Below are 20,212 nucleotides of genomic sequence, written 5' to 3' on the forward strand. Positions count from 1 at the left end.
GCTGAAGGTGGACATTTTGAAAATCTGTTAAATTAGTAAAAAAAGCGATGACATTAGTTAAGTGTTTAGTAAGTTATTTATATTTTTTATTGTTAAAAGTGTAAATTCGTATTATTATTGTAGTGCAGTTCTCTTTGTTCTTCTAATTTGGTTTAAAACATCACAAAACAGACGATTTTGAAACGCATTGTTATAATTTCGAACTGTCGGTTTACGCGTCACTGGCAAATAATAAACAACTTCACCAGTCTCGCGCTCGACAAGCACACAGCGAATTTATCGGGAAAGTGTGTACCTCCACCAAGGATTTTTAGTAGGTATGCCTTTTGTATGGAAAAAAAATGTTGGAATTTAGGAAAAAGTTTTTTTATCTTTTTTGCTCCTTCCATCATGTAGAATCACCTCCCGAAATTACTGCACTTTGACCCCGGACACCCTGTATACAGGGTGTCCGGAAACTCGTAGTACAAGCGGGAAACTGGTGAATCTACATCACATTTGGAGTCGATTTTGTAGTATATTTTTTTTTTATTTGAGCTTTCGTTATCGAGTAAATCGAGTTTGAAGTTGATTTTTTTTTTTTTTTTTTTTAATCAAATTCTTATAAATTATTACTGAAGATCAAAGTACCCAACTAATTAAAACTATTTGAAAGTAAAACAAATGAAGAAACTCGGATTTGAAGCATTATTTTGAAATCACCCTTCATTTAACCCGGTGTAATCATAAAATATTTCTGCTCTGCAAGGTTAAAACATCTGTTATTCAACCCTAAACACCAGAAAAAACTTTGACCCTAAAATAGCCGAAAAATTTTTTTTTTTGGTTTTTTTTTTTTTTGAAAATGCTCAAATCAAAAAACTTTATGTTTTTTTGGGTTCCCCATGTGGTGTAGATTCTCCAGTTTCCCGCTTGTACTACGAGTTTCCGGACACCGTGTATAATACATGTATTACCAATATGGCTGAAAATTTCAAAGTTTGTTTTTATTAGTTCCAGGAGTGTTAAAAGAGTGGTTTGAATGGCAGAACAAGTCGGGGAGGCCTGAGGAATACTTAACGCAATATCTCTACACCGGAACAAATTAAAATCAATGTAGTTTTTTAACATTAACATTACAGATTTCTTTGCATTCCAAGGGTTTATATGTAATAATAATTTGAATGTATTTTTTTTCAAGTCTTGCCATTTATTTACCAAGAGGAGCTCGGTGAGATATGTTTTTAATGAAAATTAATATTTAGTGTGTCAATTTTGTTTCTTAAATTATAAAACGTTATTGCCTGGCTTTATTGGAGATTTCGACACTCTTTTTTTTATAATTTAACTATTGAAAAAAATATTTAACAATTGAAAATTCGGACCAACATTATGTGTATATTTTTTGTGTTATTTCTTTAAACTCCATATTTATTTAAAAGCATTTGTGTTTATTTTTAGGTTCTGACACTATAAACAAACAAGCCGTCCTTTGTCACCGCGTATTGCGCAGCGTGCAGCAGGTTTGCGCGCGTGCGGAGTTATCGCGTGAGACATGGTGTTCGTCCCTCTCCTTCTTGCTAGCGATCAATGACACTCTGCTCGCTCCTCCTGCTGTCAAAGACGACGTGGCTGACCAACTCTGTGAACGAGTGCTGAGCGTTCTGTTTGAAGTTTGGATTATAGCCTGCCACAAGTAAGTTGAATTGAAAATATATATTTTTTTAACGAATGTAAACATTTGAATGCTTTCTACTACCATCTTACTTAGCGGAAAATGTTCCTTGTGCATTGGAGGACTTAGCTGGTAAACGATTAAATCCACAACGCCTGGGCAGGAGCCTGATGCTTTGGCCGCTCGACCAACTAATATGTAGCTGTTAAAATTCCTTTTCTCAACACAAGCATTGCTTAAAAGAGAAGCATAGTATTGTAATTGAATTATGTATTTGATCAATCATTTAAATAATATATAAATGAAATTTGCATGCCCTGCAATTTAAATGCCTAAAACATGTGCTTCCAATGAAAAGTTATGTGAGGAATATACGAGTTTTGTCTTTAAATGATTAAAAAACTAGGGGCTTACCGCTCTATGTCATCAAAAAAAGGCATTTTCACAATTTTTTATAACTGTTATTCATAATATGTATTTGGTTGTTATATTGTGTTGTCGTGATCTAGTAAAGCACCCCAATATATTGCTAATTATTCAGAAGATGGTCACCCGTTATAAAATGACAACACCGGCCACTCGAGTCACCGAGGGTCCCAGCAGACACGCGGGCGACCGAAGCGTCATTCTGTTCTTGAGCGTTGTATAACCAACACGTTGTTATCCATTCAAATCACTTTCGCTCTAAAATGTTATTCGTAACCTTCTGATTAATAAATTATTAATCGTGGAAGTTTCTTTCATTACTCCGAATCAATGACCCCGCAGCACCGAGTAAGTATCCTGGCGAACCACGACTCCTGCAACATGAAACTTCCACAGTGTATTCAGTATTTCGCTATGTTTTTACTTGCAGATGTTTTCCGAGCCCACCCCTTTGGAAGACACTCAGAGAATCAGCCATGAGGTGGCGTCACCGTATGGCTCTGACAGAACAGTGGACCAGGGTCACCCTGTGCTTTACAGCTAGACTCCTGCAACATGAAACTTCCACAGTGTATTCAGTATTTCTTATATGTTTTATCTTGCAGATGTTTTCCGAGCCCACCCCTTTGGAAGACACTCAGAGAATCAGCCATGAGGTGGCGTCACCGTATGGCTCTGACAGAACAGTGGACCAGGGTCACCCTGTGCTTTACAGCTAGACTCCTGCAACATGAAACTTCCAAAGTGTATTCAGTATTTCTTATATGTTTTAACTTGCAGATGTTTTCCGAGTCCACCCCTTTGGAAGACACTCAGAGAATCAGCCATGAGGTGGCGTCACCGTATGGCTCTGACAGAACAGTGGACCAGGGTCACCCTGTGCTTCACAGCTAGACTCCTGCAGAACATGTATGGACCCACGTTCCCGGCGTTGAACATAAGTGAGATAACTTATTATTATTTACCATGTTGAGTCACATGTGGTTTATGTCATCAATTTTTGGGCTGCTTTCTAATGTATGTGTTTCATTACCGCCACGCAGCACACTTTTTCATCTCGTCTGGTCGACCAATAATACTTTTCAAAACTGTAATTTAACATATTTCACATGATCATTCTTTTTGTAAACCTTGCTCAAATAACGCAACCATATCTTAAATATTCATAAAGAACTCCAAATTATTGTTTTGGGGCGATTTTTATGTAAACAAAATTATATATTACCAAATTTGTAGATAAAACATTACAACTTCAACACGGGCCAAGCGATATCGAGAGGCACTTACATATAAGGCAGGTCTGTTTGTGTTTGAATTTTTATGCCCGTTTGTTAGATCTGTACGTCGATATCATGAGATAATTTAAATAAGGATCTGTTATGAACTTATTTATTCTGAATGCAATCTTACAAATATTTTTATTATTATTATTATTATGTAATGAGCAGGCAGCATTCTGTTGATGCGCTCATATCTGATTTCACAACAAGTTTGACAGTAATTGAGTTGTTTTAAGTTTGAACTAAGTCCTTTCTTCTCTCCAAATGTGAATCCAATAGAGCTTTGAATTGATTTATATTTGTTGCATCGATGACATGTTGTGGGAGTTTGTTCCAAGCATCCACCACTCTATTTGCAAGGAAGTGTTTTCTAGGATTAGATGCAAAAGGCGTTTTGGTAATTTTTTTTGAGTGTCCACGGAGATTTATATTTTTATTAGTAGTGAAGATTTCTTGGATTCTAGGGCAACTGTAATGTCCAGATAAAATTTTGAAAGTCTCGATCAAGTCACCCCTTTCTCTTCTTTCTTATAAGGTTGGTAATCTTAGTTCCTTGAGTCTATCTTCGTATCGTAGATCTTTCAGAGCTCTTGGTATTTTAGTGAAACGTCTCTGTACTCTCTCTAACAGATTTATATCCTTTGCGAAGTAAGGACTCCATATTTGGAAAGCATATTCCAGGAGAGGTCGCACATATGTTTTATATATTTTTAACATCATGTCCGGTGTTAGGTCAAGGAAGGTTTTCCTGATTAGATATGTTAGTGAATTTGCTCTTTTCACAATTCCAGCGATGTGTGGTTCCAATTTCAAGTCCTGTGATATGGTAACTCCTAAGTCTTGTTGTAATGTCACTGCTTTTAGAGGTGTTCCATTAAGTTTGTAGGCAAGTGTAGGGTTAGTTTTTCCAACATGTAGGACAGTGCATTTTTCGACATTGAGTTTTAGAAGCCAATCATTTTTCCATTGATATATTTCGTTTAAATCGTTTTTCAGTTGGTTGTGATGAGTGTGTGGGTTGGCAAAGAATTTTGTGTCATCTGCAAAGCAGCTGGAGTCTGATTTTATTATAGTATGCAGGTCCGTGATGTACAAAATAAACAGAACTGGACCGAGAACTGATCCTTGAGGGACACCACTGGTCACATTTCGCTCAGATGACAGTTGGTTGCCAATTCGAACTTTTAATTTTCTCTAAACATAGAAAATAAAGATGGCATTATTTCCCTTTAAACAATTATATTTAAAAAATATATTATTCTGGGCACTGCGTTAGTTAAAATTCTATTTAAATAAAAAACGTTATGTTCCAACACTTAAATTCTCTAAAATACAAACAATGTGTAGCGTAATATAACAAATCACGCAAATCACAAAATAGAAATGTAATTTTTAATAAAAATATGATTGAAATGAGATTGTCAAATCAGATATCCAAATTCACACTTGTTAAAAAATCGTCATAAAACAAAAATCGGCGCACATTCACACTAATCGTTTATCGTGCCTGCTCGCTTAACAAGGCCCTTTGAACTGGCGCAGGAGATTTGAATCGAGCTCAAAGGACAAAACTGCCTGGGTCGCTTTAAATCCTTACCCAAGATAAACAAATAAAAATTTTGAACATGTTTCTAGAGATGTTGCTAGAGATATAAATACAGAATTTTTACAAATGATATTCGGTTTTGTAGCATGCTTGTACGTAATACAGCGACAACTCAAACTAAGAAATGACTTATGTTGGCTCCCTCTGAGAGGTAAGCGCGTTGAAAGGGCTTTACATAGAGTTTACTAGAGTGTTAATATAGCAAGTTTTCACATTTTTACCATGACACATCTTCGATAAAATCCTTAGCATATCTGAATGCTGAATATATGATACTATCATATCACACTACTAATGCTTATGCTCTACCAGCATCAAGCGCCACTCCTGAGTGAGCGCTGGGCCCAAGCTCACTCAAGACCACGCCCTGCATAATAGTTTAATAGTTGTTAATTTATTATACAAAAAATACATGTATACAATCTATATGGGTTGTGTGGGATTGCACTAACCTCCCCACATCCTGGAATAAACGCATCCTCAAGCATGAGACCAATGCAATTAATTTTAATGAATTTTCGATCTTATCAAGCATTTTAAAATAATACCTTTTGTTCAACTTTGCTCTCTCATGTATTCCTGTGAGGAGGACCACCCCTTTTAAAAATATGTTGGAATGTATAATTTTGGCCAATAAATAGAGAAGTGACTGCTACAAGCAGTTGGTCATTCCTCATCTGACAGCACTTGGGAAAAGTAATTCATTGTTTGGTTGAATATGTTCATACTCCTCCTACAAAGCTCCTGCTGCCTTCACAAGCTAGACTCTACCTGAACAAGGTGTCAATGTGTGCCGGTGTCATGTTGAATTTATAGTATTTGTGCACCCTCCGCTTATCTCATACACTGTTGATTTGATTGCTTTTCAGCTTTTGGTTTTTTAAGAAATTTAATTATGAGCTCTAAAAGTAAAAGCAAATTGTGCATCTAATAAACAGAAGGTTCTGCCAGTAGATCCATGAAAAAATCTTTGCAAAAACGGCCAATGGATTGCGATCTCTGGAATGTAATTGTCAGGTTGAAATGCTGTATGTTTCTGCTATCGTGGTACGAGAACACGCCGTCAGATGGAATGCAGGAAAACACTTCTTCTTGTTGACATATAAATTTATTAGTTCACAATATAATTGCAGAGGATCTTATTTTCCTCTGCTCAAACTTAAACTGAAAGAAATAAAGGTCTAGTTTCCTTTATTCTTCAGTTTTCTCTAGGTTTACATAAACCTAGTAATTATCTCATAACTGACTGCGTAGGTACGCATGTACCTACCAGTTATTTCAATACTGCCCTCCTGCGTAGGTACGCCTGTACCTACCAGTTATATCAATACTCCTCTTTCTGGGAGGTATCTCTATTTAAACTAAATTCTGAAGGACATATTACAAAAATAAAGTTGTTCCACCCGCTCGTCGGCAAACAACATTCTTAAACATAAAAGATAATGCACTTAACTATCCTAAATGATACAGACGTGACTTAAACAATACAAATATTTTAAAGGGATTATTTTAAGGGAGATGAAACTTTATTTGGGTTTTTTATTACTATGGGACATGGGTGGGAAAGGTATTGGCAAATATTTTTAGGCATAATGGTTTAACTAGGGTGATCATAAAATGGAGAGCGAACAGCTCTATTTGAAAGCCGTCGCCGCTTGAAGTAAAATGTCACGAATTCTTAAATCATAAATGATACACAAACAAGACAATATTTTCATAAAAATACCAGGCCAATGAATTGTTTTATTGTAGGGTCGAATGTGCAAATGTGGGAAACTACGCTAACTTTGAAAATACGAACTGTGGGAACGGGCCTGAAGGCTAAATTTTATTGAGCAATATGTAAAAGTCGCATTCTGGAAGATCCACTGTATTTTTTGTTATATTGGTATTTCAATGTAACGATCCTCCACACAGCATTCCCAAAGATGACATTTGCCTCCTGTATGCAGTTAATCTTTGGTATGCACTCAGCTCGAATTTGAGTCCCAATAAGTCTCCATAGTTCTATGTAATTATATAGCACTATGTAATTCAAATTCAAGTCCTACAAATGAAATGTGTGCGTACTACGTATACGTACATTTAAAAGTTGTAGATAAAATCTCTCGTTCTCAGGTTTAACCAGGTTAAGGGTTAGTTAGAAAGCGAAATATGTTTATTTCTTCAATAAGTAACCTAAAAAACGAAAAGTAGAATTGTTGTTTTAAAATAAAATTGCATTTCAGAATGACTTACATACTGTTGTGATATATTCGATGATGTATCAGCTATATATTATTATTCCATTGAAAAGTTGTAGAAATCACTCATAAATATAATGTTGGTGTATCTTGTTTAAAGGTGAAGAGGATTGCAATCTCATTCCTACAGACATGACGTATGAAAACATTTCTCAAAGTTGGTACAGAATGCTGCACACTATTGGTAATCCCGTTGACCTGAGCAGGCCTCAGGTCATTAGTCAAACACCGCAGTTTCTACAGGTAAACTACAGCTCCTGTTTTTCAATCGTTGTGGAACTCCATTTAAATATGTATGAATTAATTATTCAAATTACTAAGTTTTTATGTACGGTTTTTCTTTAAAATATTGAATTATTTTTAAACTCCGAGCGAATCGAACTCATTCGCGGATTAACGATTTTTTTTATTTATTTAAAATGATACATAGTACATGGTATATAATACAGTGTTATCTTTAAAGCAAAGTTAACACATGGCTGCTTGTCTGCCGGTTTTACCTTAACGTTTGTTCATGAATCAATTTTAAATAATCTTTTGAATACATACTTCATATTGTAAATCAAACTCATCAATTCAGTTGAATATGAATCGTCCACCGTCTTCGGTTAGCGGACAGCTCCCCCTACGGGAGAGTGAAAAAAATTATTTATCTTTTTTACTTGCACTATCATGTAGAATCACCCCCGAAGTTAGCGCACTTAACCCCCGAACATCCTGTATATATTATATTTGCGGCACGTTGCAGAGTGGTAGATATTTTCAGTATCGCCCTGGTGAAAGACCGCCATTCAAAATCGAAACGCTGCTTGAAATGGCTTTAGCCGTGTTTGGTGACCAGATCTGAATAGCCAGGCTCTTCCTCACCTTCCTCTTCCCCATCTCTTTCCCCTCCCCGCTACCTTCAGCTTTACAACATACCCCCCTAATTGGGGTATGCCATAGTCTCACTGGCTCCAGACAGTCGGGAGCAGTTTGGTCTCTTGTGCGGTATTCACATAAAAAAAATATCTGCTGATTTCACTTCATATTATGCAACCTAACAAGTATAAGGTCAGTAGGGGCAATTGCGTCATATTTTTTGATTTTTTTTTTACAGTCATCTTTACAGATCACCTGACTGCAACTCATTGGATTTTAATTTGTTTTTTTTGTGAATAACTCATCAACAATAATTTGTTTATCAGAAAATGTTTGCTTTAATTAACAAAATCCTCTTGATTTCGTTAAAATGAAGTAAAAGTAAAAAATGGAAATTATACGCATTTGCCCCTCTTTTGGCCCCTCTATGAGGTAAATGCGTCAAAGATGTATTTTTCATACCTAAATTTCAAATTCCTATAACAAATATTATTATCTTAATTGTTCATACATTTTTACTTCTGATCAAAATATAACAATATAATTCCAGATAATGACAGCCGAAATATATTGTTTTTGGAAATTTCGGGGCAAATGCGTCAATTTAGTGAATGCCGCATTTACCCCTTCTACTAAACATGCATTGCCAACCTTTAGTTATGTGCCTACATAATTAGATAGATGGAACCCCCCCCCCCATACACACAAGCCCTGCTTATTTATGGGGGTAAATCAAATATTTAGATATATACATATATACATATTATGTTATTAATTATTTTATAAAATTTTGTAATTTAATTACCTATCTTATATGAATAAAAAAAATAATATATATATATATCAAGGGAATATGTATAGGGAACTTATCTTCTTTAAATATATTGCGACTGACTTTTTTTCTAATTTGAGTTGTTTCAAACACACGCGGTATATTAAAAACAGCGGTTAAAACCTTTAAATAAGGTAAGCAGAAGGCCGTGGGTTCGAGTCCCATTGGTGGCATGTATCTTTTCTCGTGAGATTTTTCAATTTGCATTATTCTTCTTTTACAATAATTATTGTTATAATAATTTTAAAAATATATATTATTTTAAGGTAATTTGGCAATTTTTAACCATTACCAGAGATTTTAGTTATGGCTTTATGCAATAGGAAAATAGCTTAAATACGGGCTTACAGTATTATTATGCATACCACCGATCAAATAACTGGCTCTGGAGTTTGTAATATAACAAAATAGCTTAAATACAGGCTTACAGTATTATTCGACCATCAGACTAGGCTAGCCCGTGTTGTGACTGTCGGTAACAACACACACATATAGGCAAATCCTGTCAAATACAAATACATAGTATAATATATATATAGAAGTGAAAAAAATATAAACACAGTTATTTTTTAATTAAATATTTATTTAAACAAATGAACATTCATTATAATTACCTTGTTATTTTACAACATAACTATTACTGATAAAGAATGTAAGATTACGTTAGAGAAAATTTAACATGGTCTTGTGAAAACAAAAATAATGATGTTTTCGAAGGGAGTGAATGTCTAGCCAGACACAACAACACCAAAAAAAAAAATGACACTGAAACGCCATTAAAATAGTTAACTTATTATTGTATATTAAAATCAGCGAAATTTTCTTTAAATATTATGTGACCTCTTCTAGCAATAATAGGTTTATTCAGAAACCGAACTATATCTCCTAGGTCTTTTAATTCAGATATATCTTCCACAACAGGATAATGGAAAGCAGTTTCATATTTTCTTTCGGAGGTTAGAATTTTTCTGACATATTTCACAACAGGGATATTGCTACGAGTAAGTATCGATGTCACATTGCCTACGTAATATTTTATTGATTTTTTTGAGGCAAATTTAACCAACACCCAGTCGCCCACATCTGGTTTTCTGGTCATCAGAAAAATGTTATCGTCATTAATTACTTCGGTATTTGTGTTAAATATCAGTTCATCCATGTCGTCAATATCGCTTAAATAGTCATTGCAAAAGTCACTAATATTTTCGTGGTCTGAGTCAGTATTCAATACAAAATTTTCAATGTCAGATTCTTCAGAATCACTAGAAGAGTGTTTCTTTGTAACATTTTTTTTGGAATTATTTTTTTTATTATTAACCCCACACAATTTTTTTTTCGATCTAGACCTGCGTTTTTTAACAGCAATTTCTTGATTAATCTTTTTTTGTATCATATCGTGTTCCTTTTTTTCCCCTTCATCCTTTAGTTTTTTAATAAATTCCTCTCTAGTTATGACCTCGCATCCTTTAGCAACTCTAATTTTCTTTCCTTTTATAATATCAGTTCTTTTTAAATTTTTTAACAACAAGGACTCAAAAGAAATTTTCTCAGTGTCGTTCAAGATTCGATTTTCGGTTATAGTAATTATTTTAGAATTTGTTGGGGTATTTATATTAGATATATCACCAGAAAATATTAGATATATCATTAGAAAATTATATTATATTAGATATATCATTAGAAAAAATATACCATTTATGGTTGTCGATATCTGGAAACGGGGTAATTGCGCCTACTAGACGCATTTGCCTCAAAAAAATAGTCGCATTTACCCCGGGTCACTACTAATAAATCGTATTTTTTCAGTTGTCGTATCTCCAAAATACGCAATGGTTTCTTTAAAATAATTATTTTAATTGAAAACAGTATTACTTTTTATTAACTCACCGTAAATTCAAACTCCACACTCTAGTGATAACAGAGATATTCAAGAATATAGAAGACCACAAAATGCGACACGTCACTCGTTTTTCAGTCACTTTTTTTAAATGGCGAATTACTTCCAACCTGTCGCCAAAAGCGTTGCCTGCAGACTTCTGAGTTATGACATAATACACAAGAAAACCGCTAGATGGCAATAATTACACTTATTGTAAACATTAAACGAAGCAGGATGGATATACGCAATTGCCCCGTAGACGGATTTACCCCGGTTGACCTTATTTTAATTTTGAACACTTCCAGTTTGCAATAACCCAAGGGGCAGAAAGCGATCCCAGCCAACATCCGTGTCTCCTCGTGTTACCAATCATCTTCCTGAAAGCCATGAAGGGGCTTGCAGCTCAGGTCGACGCATTTCTTGGTAAGTTTTCATTATTAGAACATAACATTCTCATTTTCTTTCGCTTCCATTCAAAATCAAGTTAAGTTTTTTAACCAACATTTCCTAAAAATATTGTTAAATAAAATTCATGTTCCATTTCATCAGGCATGAAATTTGTATTTGTTTTATTGTACAATTGCCGATGCCCAGTTTTATTGCGTCAGTAAGTTTGACAGGGATTTATAATATTGATCTTTCGTTTTACAAGTTTGATTGTTCCACATTATACTATACAGTAGAACCCCGTTAATTCGAATCCCGTTAATTCGAAATTTGATGTCCAGTGGATTTCGAATTAACGAGGTTCTACTGGATGTATATGTCAGCTTGACATAAAAGAAAATTGGCCGTAAATTTATGACAGAACATGCCCCTTATTTGGAAAACATAATTACCTGCAGTCTGTCTTTAACTTGACATTTTGGGAGTTAATTCTGTTGCTTGACAACATTTACTCTCGTAATCTAAACATATAGGTACTTATAAAGATTCCCTAATACACCGCTGCAGTGTTGGTGTAGCTATACAGTGAAGAGGGCCGTATACTGCACGGGTTAAAACCTTTACTCATACTAATATTCATGCAAGATTTTTTTAGACTGACACCACTATGTTCCAATCCTCAAAAACACATTTTTGCATTTAGTTGCTAACTAAACGTTTCTTCAAGCGACATTTCCTATGTCATTGACCCGGTCTGTTTTGAATTTGCTTTGAAATTCGGCCAATTATGCCTACCGTATTAGCTTTGGTAAATCGATATTTCGATTTTAAATATTCCTCTGATAGTGTTGCAAATGGGTATTACTGCTTTTTCACGTTTTCATTGTGTGACTTATCGACATTTGTCAAATCAAGCAGATTGTTAACAAAGTCCACAATCTCCGTCCTAATATATTCGTAATACGTTTCTATACATAGGGATCGGGCTGTTTAAAAATCTGTCAACTTCTAATACTGTCATATTACGGCCAGTATACGCAGTGCGCATGCACGTGATTATGAGTAACGATTTCTACTAACCCGTTCTTATCCCCCCATAGTACTTATTATGAGTAAAACGGGTAATGTGCCTGAGAAGGTAGGATTATAATGTTAACCGGTGCAAGGTTTGTCATGGAGTGTTGTTCCATATCGCGTCACTCCCCAGCCCTAGTCCCTTGTAACTATACTGACCAATTAGCTGGGTGCTCCAGGTAATGTTTTATTAATGCTTTACACTGAAATTACTAATGAAAATTTTGCATTTTTGACCAGTGAACAAATTACTACATTCAGTCAAATATCATTTCATCATAAATTTGCTTTGACAAAAATACTCCTGAAAGGAGAATATTCTAATTTTAACAAAACAATTATGTACCTACCTAAAGTCAAAGCTATAAACATTTAAAAAAAATCATTAATTTAGAAATTAATTACCTAAATAACACATCCATTGCATTGCTATTGCTTTTCAGATTATGAAATACATTTTATGTACAACCTCAGGTTTTCTTAAACTTGAATATTATATATTTAATTAAGTAATATGGAGTGTCAAGGACAATAATCTTTATTTTTGTAATAAAATCGCATGATTTTTTTTAATGGACGAAGGACAAAGTTATGTACATATTTATGCTACGTCTTGGGTGGATAACCTTGGATGTCTTTCTCCATAGTTTTTAATAATACTTGTTATCTTGCATCTACATGTTTGGCTGTACTATTCTTTTTTCTGGTTATTGGTTATTGTAACTATAAAAACATGTTCATAATAATTATTTTAACCAAATGGCAATAAGTTCTTACAGTTTTAATAAAGTGCTACATATTTATTTATTGGTGGATCAGGTTTACACACTACACAAATCTGTAACAAAAATACTTATTAATTAATTTTTTCACAAAGGGTTTCCAAAATAGTCTGTGCTTTTTGGTGGTTTATTTTGACTTTCTAACATTTTATTTGTCATTTGGAATATTTTCTGGAATGAGGTTCTTTCTGCACCATGTAAAAAAATTTGAATACTTAGGACGGGTTGTTTTGGAAAATTTGAACAATTCATCAAGTTCTGTGAAAGATTTTTTCAAGTTCTGTTTTATTTCAGTTCTGTCAAGCAACTAGCCTACAATGATATAATTACAGAACTTGAATTGCATTTTCACAGAACCCGAAAATGAACGTTGAAATTTGATGAATTGTTCAAATTCTCCGAAACAACCCGTCCTTAGTTATTTCTTTGACATTATTAAATTTATGCATTAATGTTTTGTTCATTATTGAAATGAATGACAATCTACAATATTCTTTTTTTTTTCATAATTTGTTTTTAAATCCTATAATTTTTTAAGTATAACTATAAATCACAATTATAAATATATTTTTTTAAATTATCGAAGGAAGCAAACACTTTGTGGCTTGACATTATTACACAAATAAAAAAATATCTTTGTTTTAAACCACTTTATTACATTTATAGACGTCGACCGGTTTCGGTTGAACTCAACCTTCATCAGGACAGTACAAATATAAACTAAAAAACTAAACTATAAAATAGTTTATATTTGTACTGTCCTGATGAAGGTTGAGTTCAACCGAAACCGGTCGACGTCTATAAATGTAATAAAGTGGTTTAAAACAAAGATATTTTTTCATTTGTGTAATATTTTTTTAAGTTCAAAGAAATGCACTTTTCTGTAATTAAATTGTCAGTATAATATCATTAAATGTAAATAATAGATTAATAATAAACTTTATGTCTTTCAGCATAAATGAACCTGAATTACGCCGCAGCTGTTTATTTGACGTCAATTTATTTCGTCATACAAACAAAAATAATTCAATTGAAAAGATTATAGTTCACGAAATGTATCCCTTGACTCATGAAACGTGTGTTTAATTGACCTTTTTTTGTAATTATGCATAATAATTACTCTATGGTACTGAGATCAGCAAATAAATTAATTAACTCTAATGGAATCATAAGTCAAAGTATACCTGCAATTCATTTCATATAAGATTTTAAAAACTCATTTTTCATAATAATTCATTCATAGTGTCGGCATGGCAAGCAAGCATGCATTGATAAATTGTTCCCTTTTCATTGTTAAGTACTTTTAAATGCTTGCTGCTCCTGGTATCTGTACCAATTCACATTGTGTGTTGATTCCTTTAATGAGACAGAGAGTTTGGAAACAGCCTGTTAATAAAATTCATGTTTTCTTGAAAAAATAATACTTTAATTTTTTTATTTGAATGTGTTCCAGTTTCAAAATATAGTATGCGAAAGCAAAGGAGTTGTATTTGACAATTGCATTATAAGCGGGGAAGAGAAATGAGTAGGAATAAAACAAGTTTCAATAGTTTTTAAATGAAATAGAGTTTAGTATAATTTTCTTCTTTGAGTTACAGACAGAAGAGAAAGAAGAATTGAGAAAAAACCATATACTGGAAACAGACAACATCATAGTAAAATTAAGTTTCATATCCTGTATTGGAACGGGCATTATCTAGTAAGGCGGCTAACATTTATGTAAACAAAGAAAAAAATTAAATTATAAATGCCCGCGTTGCCTACGATGAAATCTTATCATTAAATATGATTTTTTTCTATTTGCGAGTAAACCAATTCCTCAACCCCGTAATAATGCTGGTGAGATTCACATTCAATACTGTGTTATACTGTTCCGAAAATTGTGTACATCTCGGATTTTCCTATAAATTGCATCATCGGTTAGTTGGTTGAGCCGTTCTAAGCATCGGATTCCTACTGCGGCATCGTTGGTTCATTCCTGTGTTACCCAAGTCGTCCATCATTACACAAGCAACATTTTTCACTTATTATGATTCTATTTTGAGGAAATCAAATATTGTGGGGTTATTTGTAACATGGAAATGTTTGTTTCCTTTAACCTTCGACATGCCATGATGAAAACAAAACTTGTGTTACCATGAGGGGTCACTGAGATACCCCACACATATCATGCTATGTTTACAGGTTTTGTAGGAATACAAAAATACCAATACAATAAATTCACTATTTAAGCTGATATATTATACACAAAGTATAGTACTATTTCAAAGATTTTGGCTATCCCTATTGGCAACGAATGCCCTCATGATCTCAGTGGTATTATGACTCTTCTCAGACTTCTCTGTCTCGTAATGGTAATATATCTATGTAACTGTCAATGAATCAATGCTTGCTTGCGCTTGTTTGGGTTGTGTTCTCATGTTGTCACCGTAGGAGTGGCCCCTCCCGGCTGGTGGGCCGAGCTCTACGAGGGGGGCGGGGTCCGAGATTGGGGAGGCACGGGGGGAGCCGCCACCCCCCCTCCCCACCGCCGCTTGGCCAAAAGTTTCAGCGTCAGCACGTCACAGACAAATCGTAAGGCGACATTTCATCACATGATCAGTGATGTCTAATTTACTACTTAAATTTTTTTTTTCAATTTTCTCTATGGAATGTTATAGTTTTTATTGTTCACGCATTCGGTAGTGCTTATGCCAAAGAAGTGCGACATTCTACTATAATATGACTACAATGATAAAGTTTATAAGCACTGTGCAATATATGTACAGTCAATCATTAGGTTCTTACAATATGTCGGCGCTGATAGCAAAACCATTGGCTATGCGATTAGAAGCCAAAATAAAATTATGAGTTGATGCAATATCACCAAAGAATTGGAACATTTATAGTTAAAATTAAACAATCAAACCCAGGGATTACTGTAACTACATCGTATAAAATATAATAAAGGTTCTTTTACGATGGCACCCTAAAAAGACCTTTGGGAATGAACAATCTTCAAGGTGTTATTTGAAGTTTTCATTGCTAAAAGTATTATTGTGATTCATTTTAGGGTTATTATGCCGTGTTGCCCTTCTTCCTACTTTAGTCAATAAGGACAACAGGACTAAGCTTATCCTTGATATCCGTTATTTGATGGTTACACCAAAACTAAACTCCGAAAACCACATTTATTTCACTAATTAATTATTAAACTGAAATAACGGCTCTGAGAGGATTGATGCGTGCAAAACGGTAACACTTCTGCATACATAAACACGCACTTCACCACAATCTGAATGTACACATCTGCTCTGACGATGGACACTGTAAGGCTGTCTGAAACATTGACGAAAGGAGGAAGAGGCGCATCACGTCATAATAACCATGACGTCAATCATGATAATCTTCAAGGTAACTAAAACTGGCTCAAATTTTTCAGTTAAATTATGTCGACCTTCTTTGGTGTACTCATACCTTTTCCTAAATGCTCCACGCATGTTTTCTAGTCTATTCAATGTCTTTGGTTGATTTTCTGCAATAAACTGTTTTATTTAAATTTTTTTGAAAAATAGGTATGTATTACATGTTTATTGTTTCACTGTTCATTTCCAATGCAATTATTTATGGAGCTTGTGTGTGAATATGTACAATTATTTATTATTATCTGTGTAAACTTGTGTTATTCAGCAAATCATGTCGGTTTTTGTTTGTTCTTGTGAACAAAAATGCTTTTGTCTATTGTAATTATTATTTGCCATGATTTATTCTGTTATGTATCTCAAAATTCTGTGTTTGATTTATACACGATATTGTCGCCTCAAATGAAAATTTAATTTATTTACCATTTTACTAAGGAATACATACTTGAATGGAACTTTTTGAATTGTACCTATGATTTGGCAATAATTTTACATAAAATATTTATTTGTTTATATTATTATTTAGTTCTATACTGTATTGTATATTCAGGATTCGATTTGTAAGTATGAAAATATTTTTCTAAGCACGTTTTTTTCTTCATTTTAACGTTTGCACTTTGAGCTTACGCACAGCTTTTTAATATAAGATGTAAATTTAAACACATTGGAAGAACATATAACTGATAATATTATGAATAGAATGCATTCATATAATTTGTTGTAAATATAGAAACCAAGCACAATTCACAAAATTATTACACACCTTAGAAACTTTAGTCCATTAGGGTGCAGGTATTTTGTTCTATTCTTAGTGATGTTTTGAACATTTGAAAGATTCATTAGCGCCCCTGGGATGATGTTTCAATAATGTACATTAAGAAGTATACTTTGTATAAATTTGTTTTAACAGATCTTGTATGCTATGGATATAATGTACTTATATGAACTCCCTGCCAGGGAAATGAAACTATACTTCCCTTGTTATAAGCAGAACTTAATGTGTTTTTTTTTTTTAATAACTTAATGAATAAAATCTCTAATTGTAATATTTAATTATTGAAGACAATATTAGTGATTCCTAAACAAAAATTTGAAACAGAAATTTTTTTTCTGAAAATTCTGAAATTTTTTCTGTATCAAATTTTCGTTTAGGAATTTCTAATATTGTCTTCAATAATTAAAATAACTTATTGTGTTATCCACTTAAGCGATAGGCGTTCAGGTATTTGGTTTTGAATTCTGCCACGGTCGTTCAAAAAATCATACCTCCGAATGTTAAAACGGAAACTTATAAACTGCTTACTGTGGTTTAAAAGCACTGAATTGTTTTTGTTTTTTAGTGAATATGGAATTTGAGTGAACAATATTTTGACTCTTAAAAAAATTTTTATGCAGATCAAAAAACACCGATTCTGAATATATATATTATTTCTATATTATTATTCTTAGAATTAATATCATTCTTTTAAAAAAAATTATTATTTTTAATTACCCAAAAATCGCTCAGCTGGTTATCTACAGTCAGTTCTGGTGGATTTTTTTTGTGCTTGTAGATTTTTGAGACAACTGCCAAATTGCAGGAAACAAAATCCACTAGATCATTTTTGAATCGGGAAGTAAAAAAATCATAAATTTTTGCACATTATTTACATCATAATCACTTTTTTGTTTGTTATTATGGAAGGTTTACCAAGAGCATCCCTGATTGGACTGACAAGCAGTCGCCCGGTTAGTGTGGCTCCTACAACACCACCAAACCCCGTTCCTGTCATAAGCAAGTACAGATTTATCTTTATCCAATTTGAATATTTTAGTACAACAAAGCTGTTAACGGGACAAAAACTTACTGAATCCAATTCCGATGTTAAAAACAGTATTTTATTGGTCACCATCATCTTCTTCCCTTTCTCATATTTGGGCGGGGGACCCGATTGCTTCGACAAGGAGCCCCTGTCCTTCATCAGCTCTGGAGTTGCTTTCTACAGCTTTGTCGGGGTTGCCAACTGAATGTCTTCCCTCTAGAATTGTTGGATGCCAGTGTTTTATATATTTTTTTTACTCATCTAGATACAACGGAAAGACCCCCGCTGGCTCCTGAAAGACCGAGAGTCAATTCCATCCTTCACCTCTTTGGAGATTGGTTGTTTGAAGCCGCTTTGATCGCCACGTTCAACCCACAATCTGGACAACGTAAGTTAAAACAAACCTCCTTTACATTTCGCTACCTTCTTTCAGGATAAAGTTACACTTATTCAACCAATTTGAATTAATATTGCATATTTTTATCATAACCCTTTGTTAAATTATTTTTAGAGAGATCAGAAGGCACACCACCTCCATCTTTACCAGATGTGCCATTGGGTCATCAGATTCAAAATTACCAGCCAGGTCTGTATGATTTATTTTACATAATATATATTATATATTAGCCGACTGTTCTGTTTTGACTCGACAACTTTGCATTTCGTAAATTTGTTTGTGCATTCCGTGTCCGATCAATCCTATGTAGATGGTAGCCGTTTATTTACCAGAGCGCTTGAGCGTTGCGACTATTGCGAGCTGTCACGTCGGAGTAATCAATACTGTTCACAGAACTACTAGTGTATTTGAATTTTATTCAACAGTTTGACAAATTAATAATACACGGTAGAAGAAAATTTAGGACGCTGCAATTATTTCTAAAATGACTCAAAGGTATAAAGATATAACTTTTAAAAAGTACTTCAATCCAAGTGCATATTTTTGTACATGCAAAAGGGTACATCAAGAAAATCGATTGTTAATCAAAGTGAGACATCAAAGATTGTCTCACGCGTTTATAAGCGCAGGTAGCAATTCAGATAAAATGAAAATCAGCTGGTTAATGTGCCAAAAATCGCTTGAGTGGTTAAAGTGACAGAGCGTTACTACCTACTGCCAAAGTTGACATACCTTTATTGTCATATTCGAAAGACTTACGCTAGGCTAATGTATCATATGGAGAACCATAAGAAATCAATATGTTGTTAGGAGTTCTGCTCTTCCCGCATTTCCTACTGTCCAAAAGGATTCAGGACCCTTCTCAGAGACATAATCTGCATGCTTTAGAAACAATTGTAGGATAACTCGAATTAAGGCTAATACTACCGTATCTTGTTGTGCCATGCTAGATGAACCAGAAGACATTTGTCTCAAAAGATAAGAAGAGGTGAACGTACCGTCTATTAAAAGTCTGAAGATCGTGAATGTGAGGAAATATATCAAAGAACTATGTACTTCACGAGATCCTGTAAATGGAACGTATATAGTAGCCTAGCTGAGTTGTTTCATCCCTCGGGGATTCGTTTAATCTGAAGAAACATTTTATGCCTTGAACGTAAATTGAGAGCTTCGCCTAAATTAAGAGAAGCTTATAACAATATTATTAATGAATATTTAGAGAAGGATTATTTATCTTCCATCACTCCAAATAAGGAGGATGAGACGCCCTCATATATAATACCGCACCACGGAGTCGTACGAGAAGATAAGATCTCAACACGTTTGAGGATTTCTGGTACAAAAATGAGCACTTCCTTATGCTTTAATAATATTTTATACCAAATATTACACTATACAGTGGGGAAAATTTACAGGAAAATTTATTTAATATAATAATGAATTTTAATATAATAATAAAATAATAAAGAATTTTCATGTATTTCCAATAGCTCTCTCGGCTAATAAAAACAAAATGTTTTTGTTTGTGAAGGACAGTGATCGAAAATATCAGGAATTTTGTATTGCTTTCCGCCTCACGAGGATATTT

General features: G+C 33.8%; 1 protein-coding gene across 6 annotated transcripts in view; it reads left to right on the forward strand.

Annotated features, from left to right (window-relative positions):
- The window catches only part of LOC149425641 (ral GTPase-activating protein subunit beta), a 66,454-nt gene that overhangs the window by 9,382 nt on the left and 36,860 nt on the right, over window positions 1-20,212 (forward strand). For 3 of the 6 annotated variants that reach the window (XM_089640836.1, XM_089640845.1, XM_089640853.1), the window contains exons 4-11: window positions 1,441-1,675; window positions 2,861-3,021; window positions 7,310-7,452; window positions 11,087-11,204; window positions 15,458-15,598; window positions 18,110-18,199; window positions 18,493-18,615; window positions 18,739-18,813. In XM_089640836.1, coding sequence (XP_089496962.1) covers window positions 1,441-1,675; window positions 2,861-3,021; window positions 7,310-7,452; window positions 11,087-11,204; window positions 15,458-15,598; window positions 18,110-18,199; window positions 18,493-18,615; window positions 18,739-18,813 — 1,086 coding nt within the window. Of the gene's footprint in view, window positions 1-1,148; window positions 1,211-1,440; window positions 1,676-2,860; window positions 3,022-7,309; window positions 7,453-11,086; window positions 11,205-15,457; window positions 15,599-18,109; window positions 18,200-18,492; window positions 18,616-18,738; window positions 18,814-20,212 lie in introns of those variants that run through there. The other 3 variants (XM_089640861.1, XM_089640879.1, XM_089640870.1) reach the window with 2 other exon arrangements.

The sequence above is a fragment of the Hesperophylax consimilis genome, chromosome 2, assembly GCF_061612785.1.
Source record: "Hesperophylax consimilis isolate HC1 chromosome 2, BYU_Hcon_1.0, whole genome shotgun sequence".
In the NCBI taxonomy this organism is placed as follows: domain Eukaryota; kingdom Metazoa; phylum Arthropoda; class Insecta; order Trichoptera; family Limnephilidae; genus Hesperophylax; species Hesperophylax consimilis.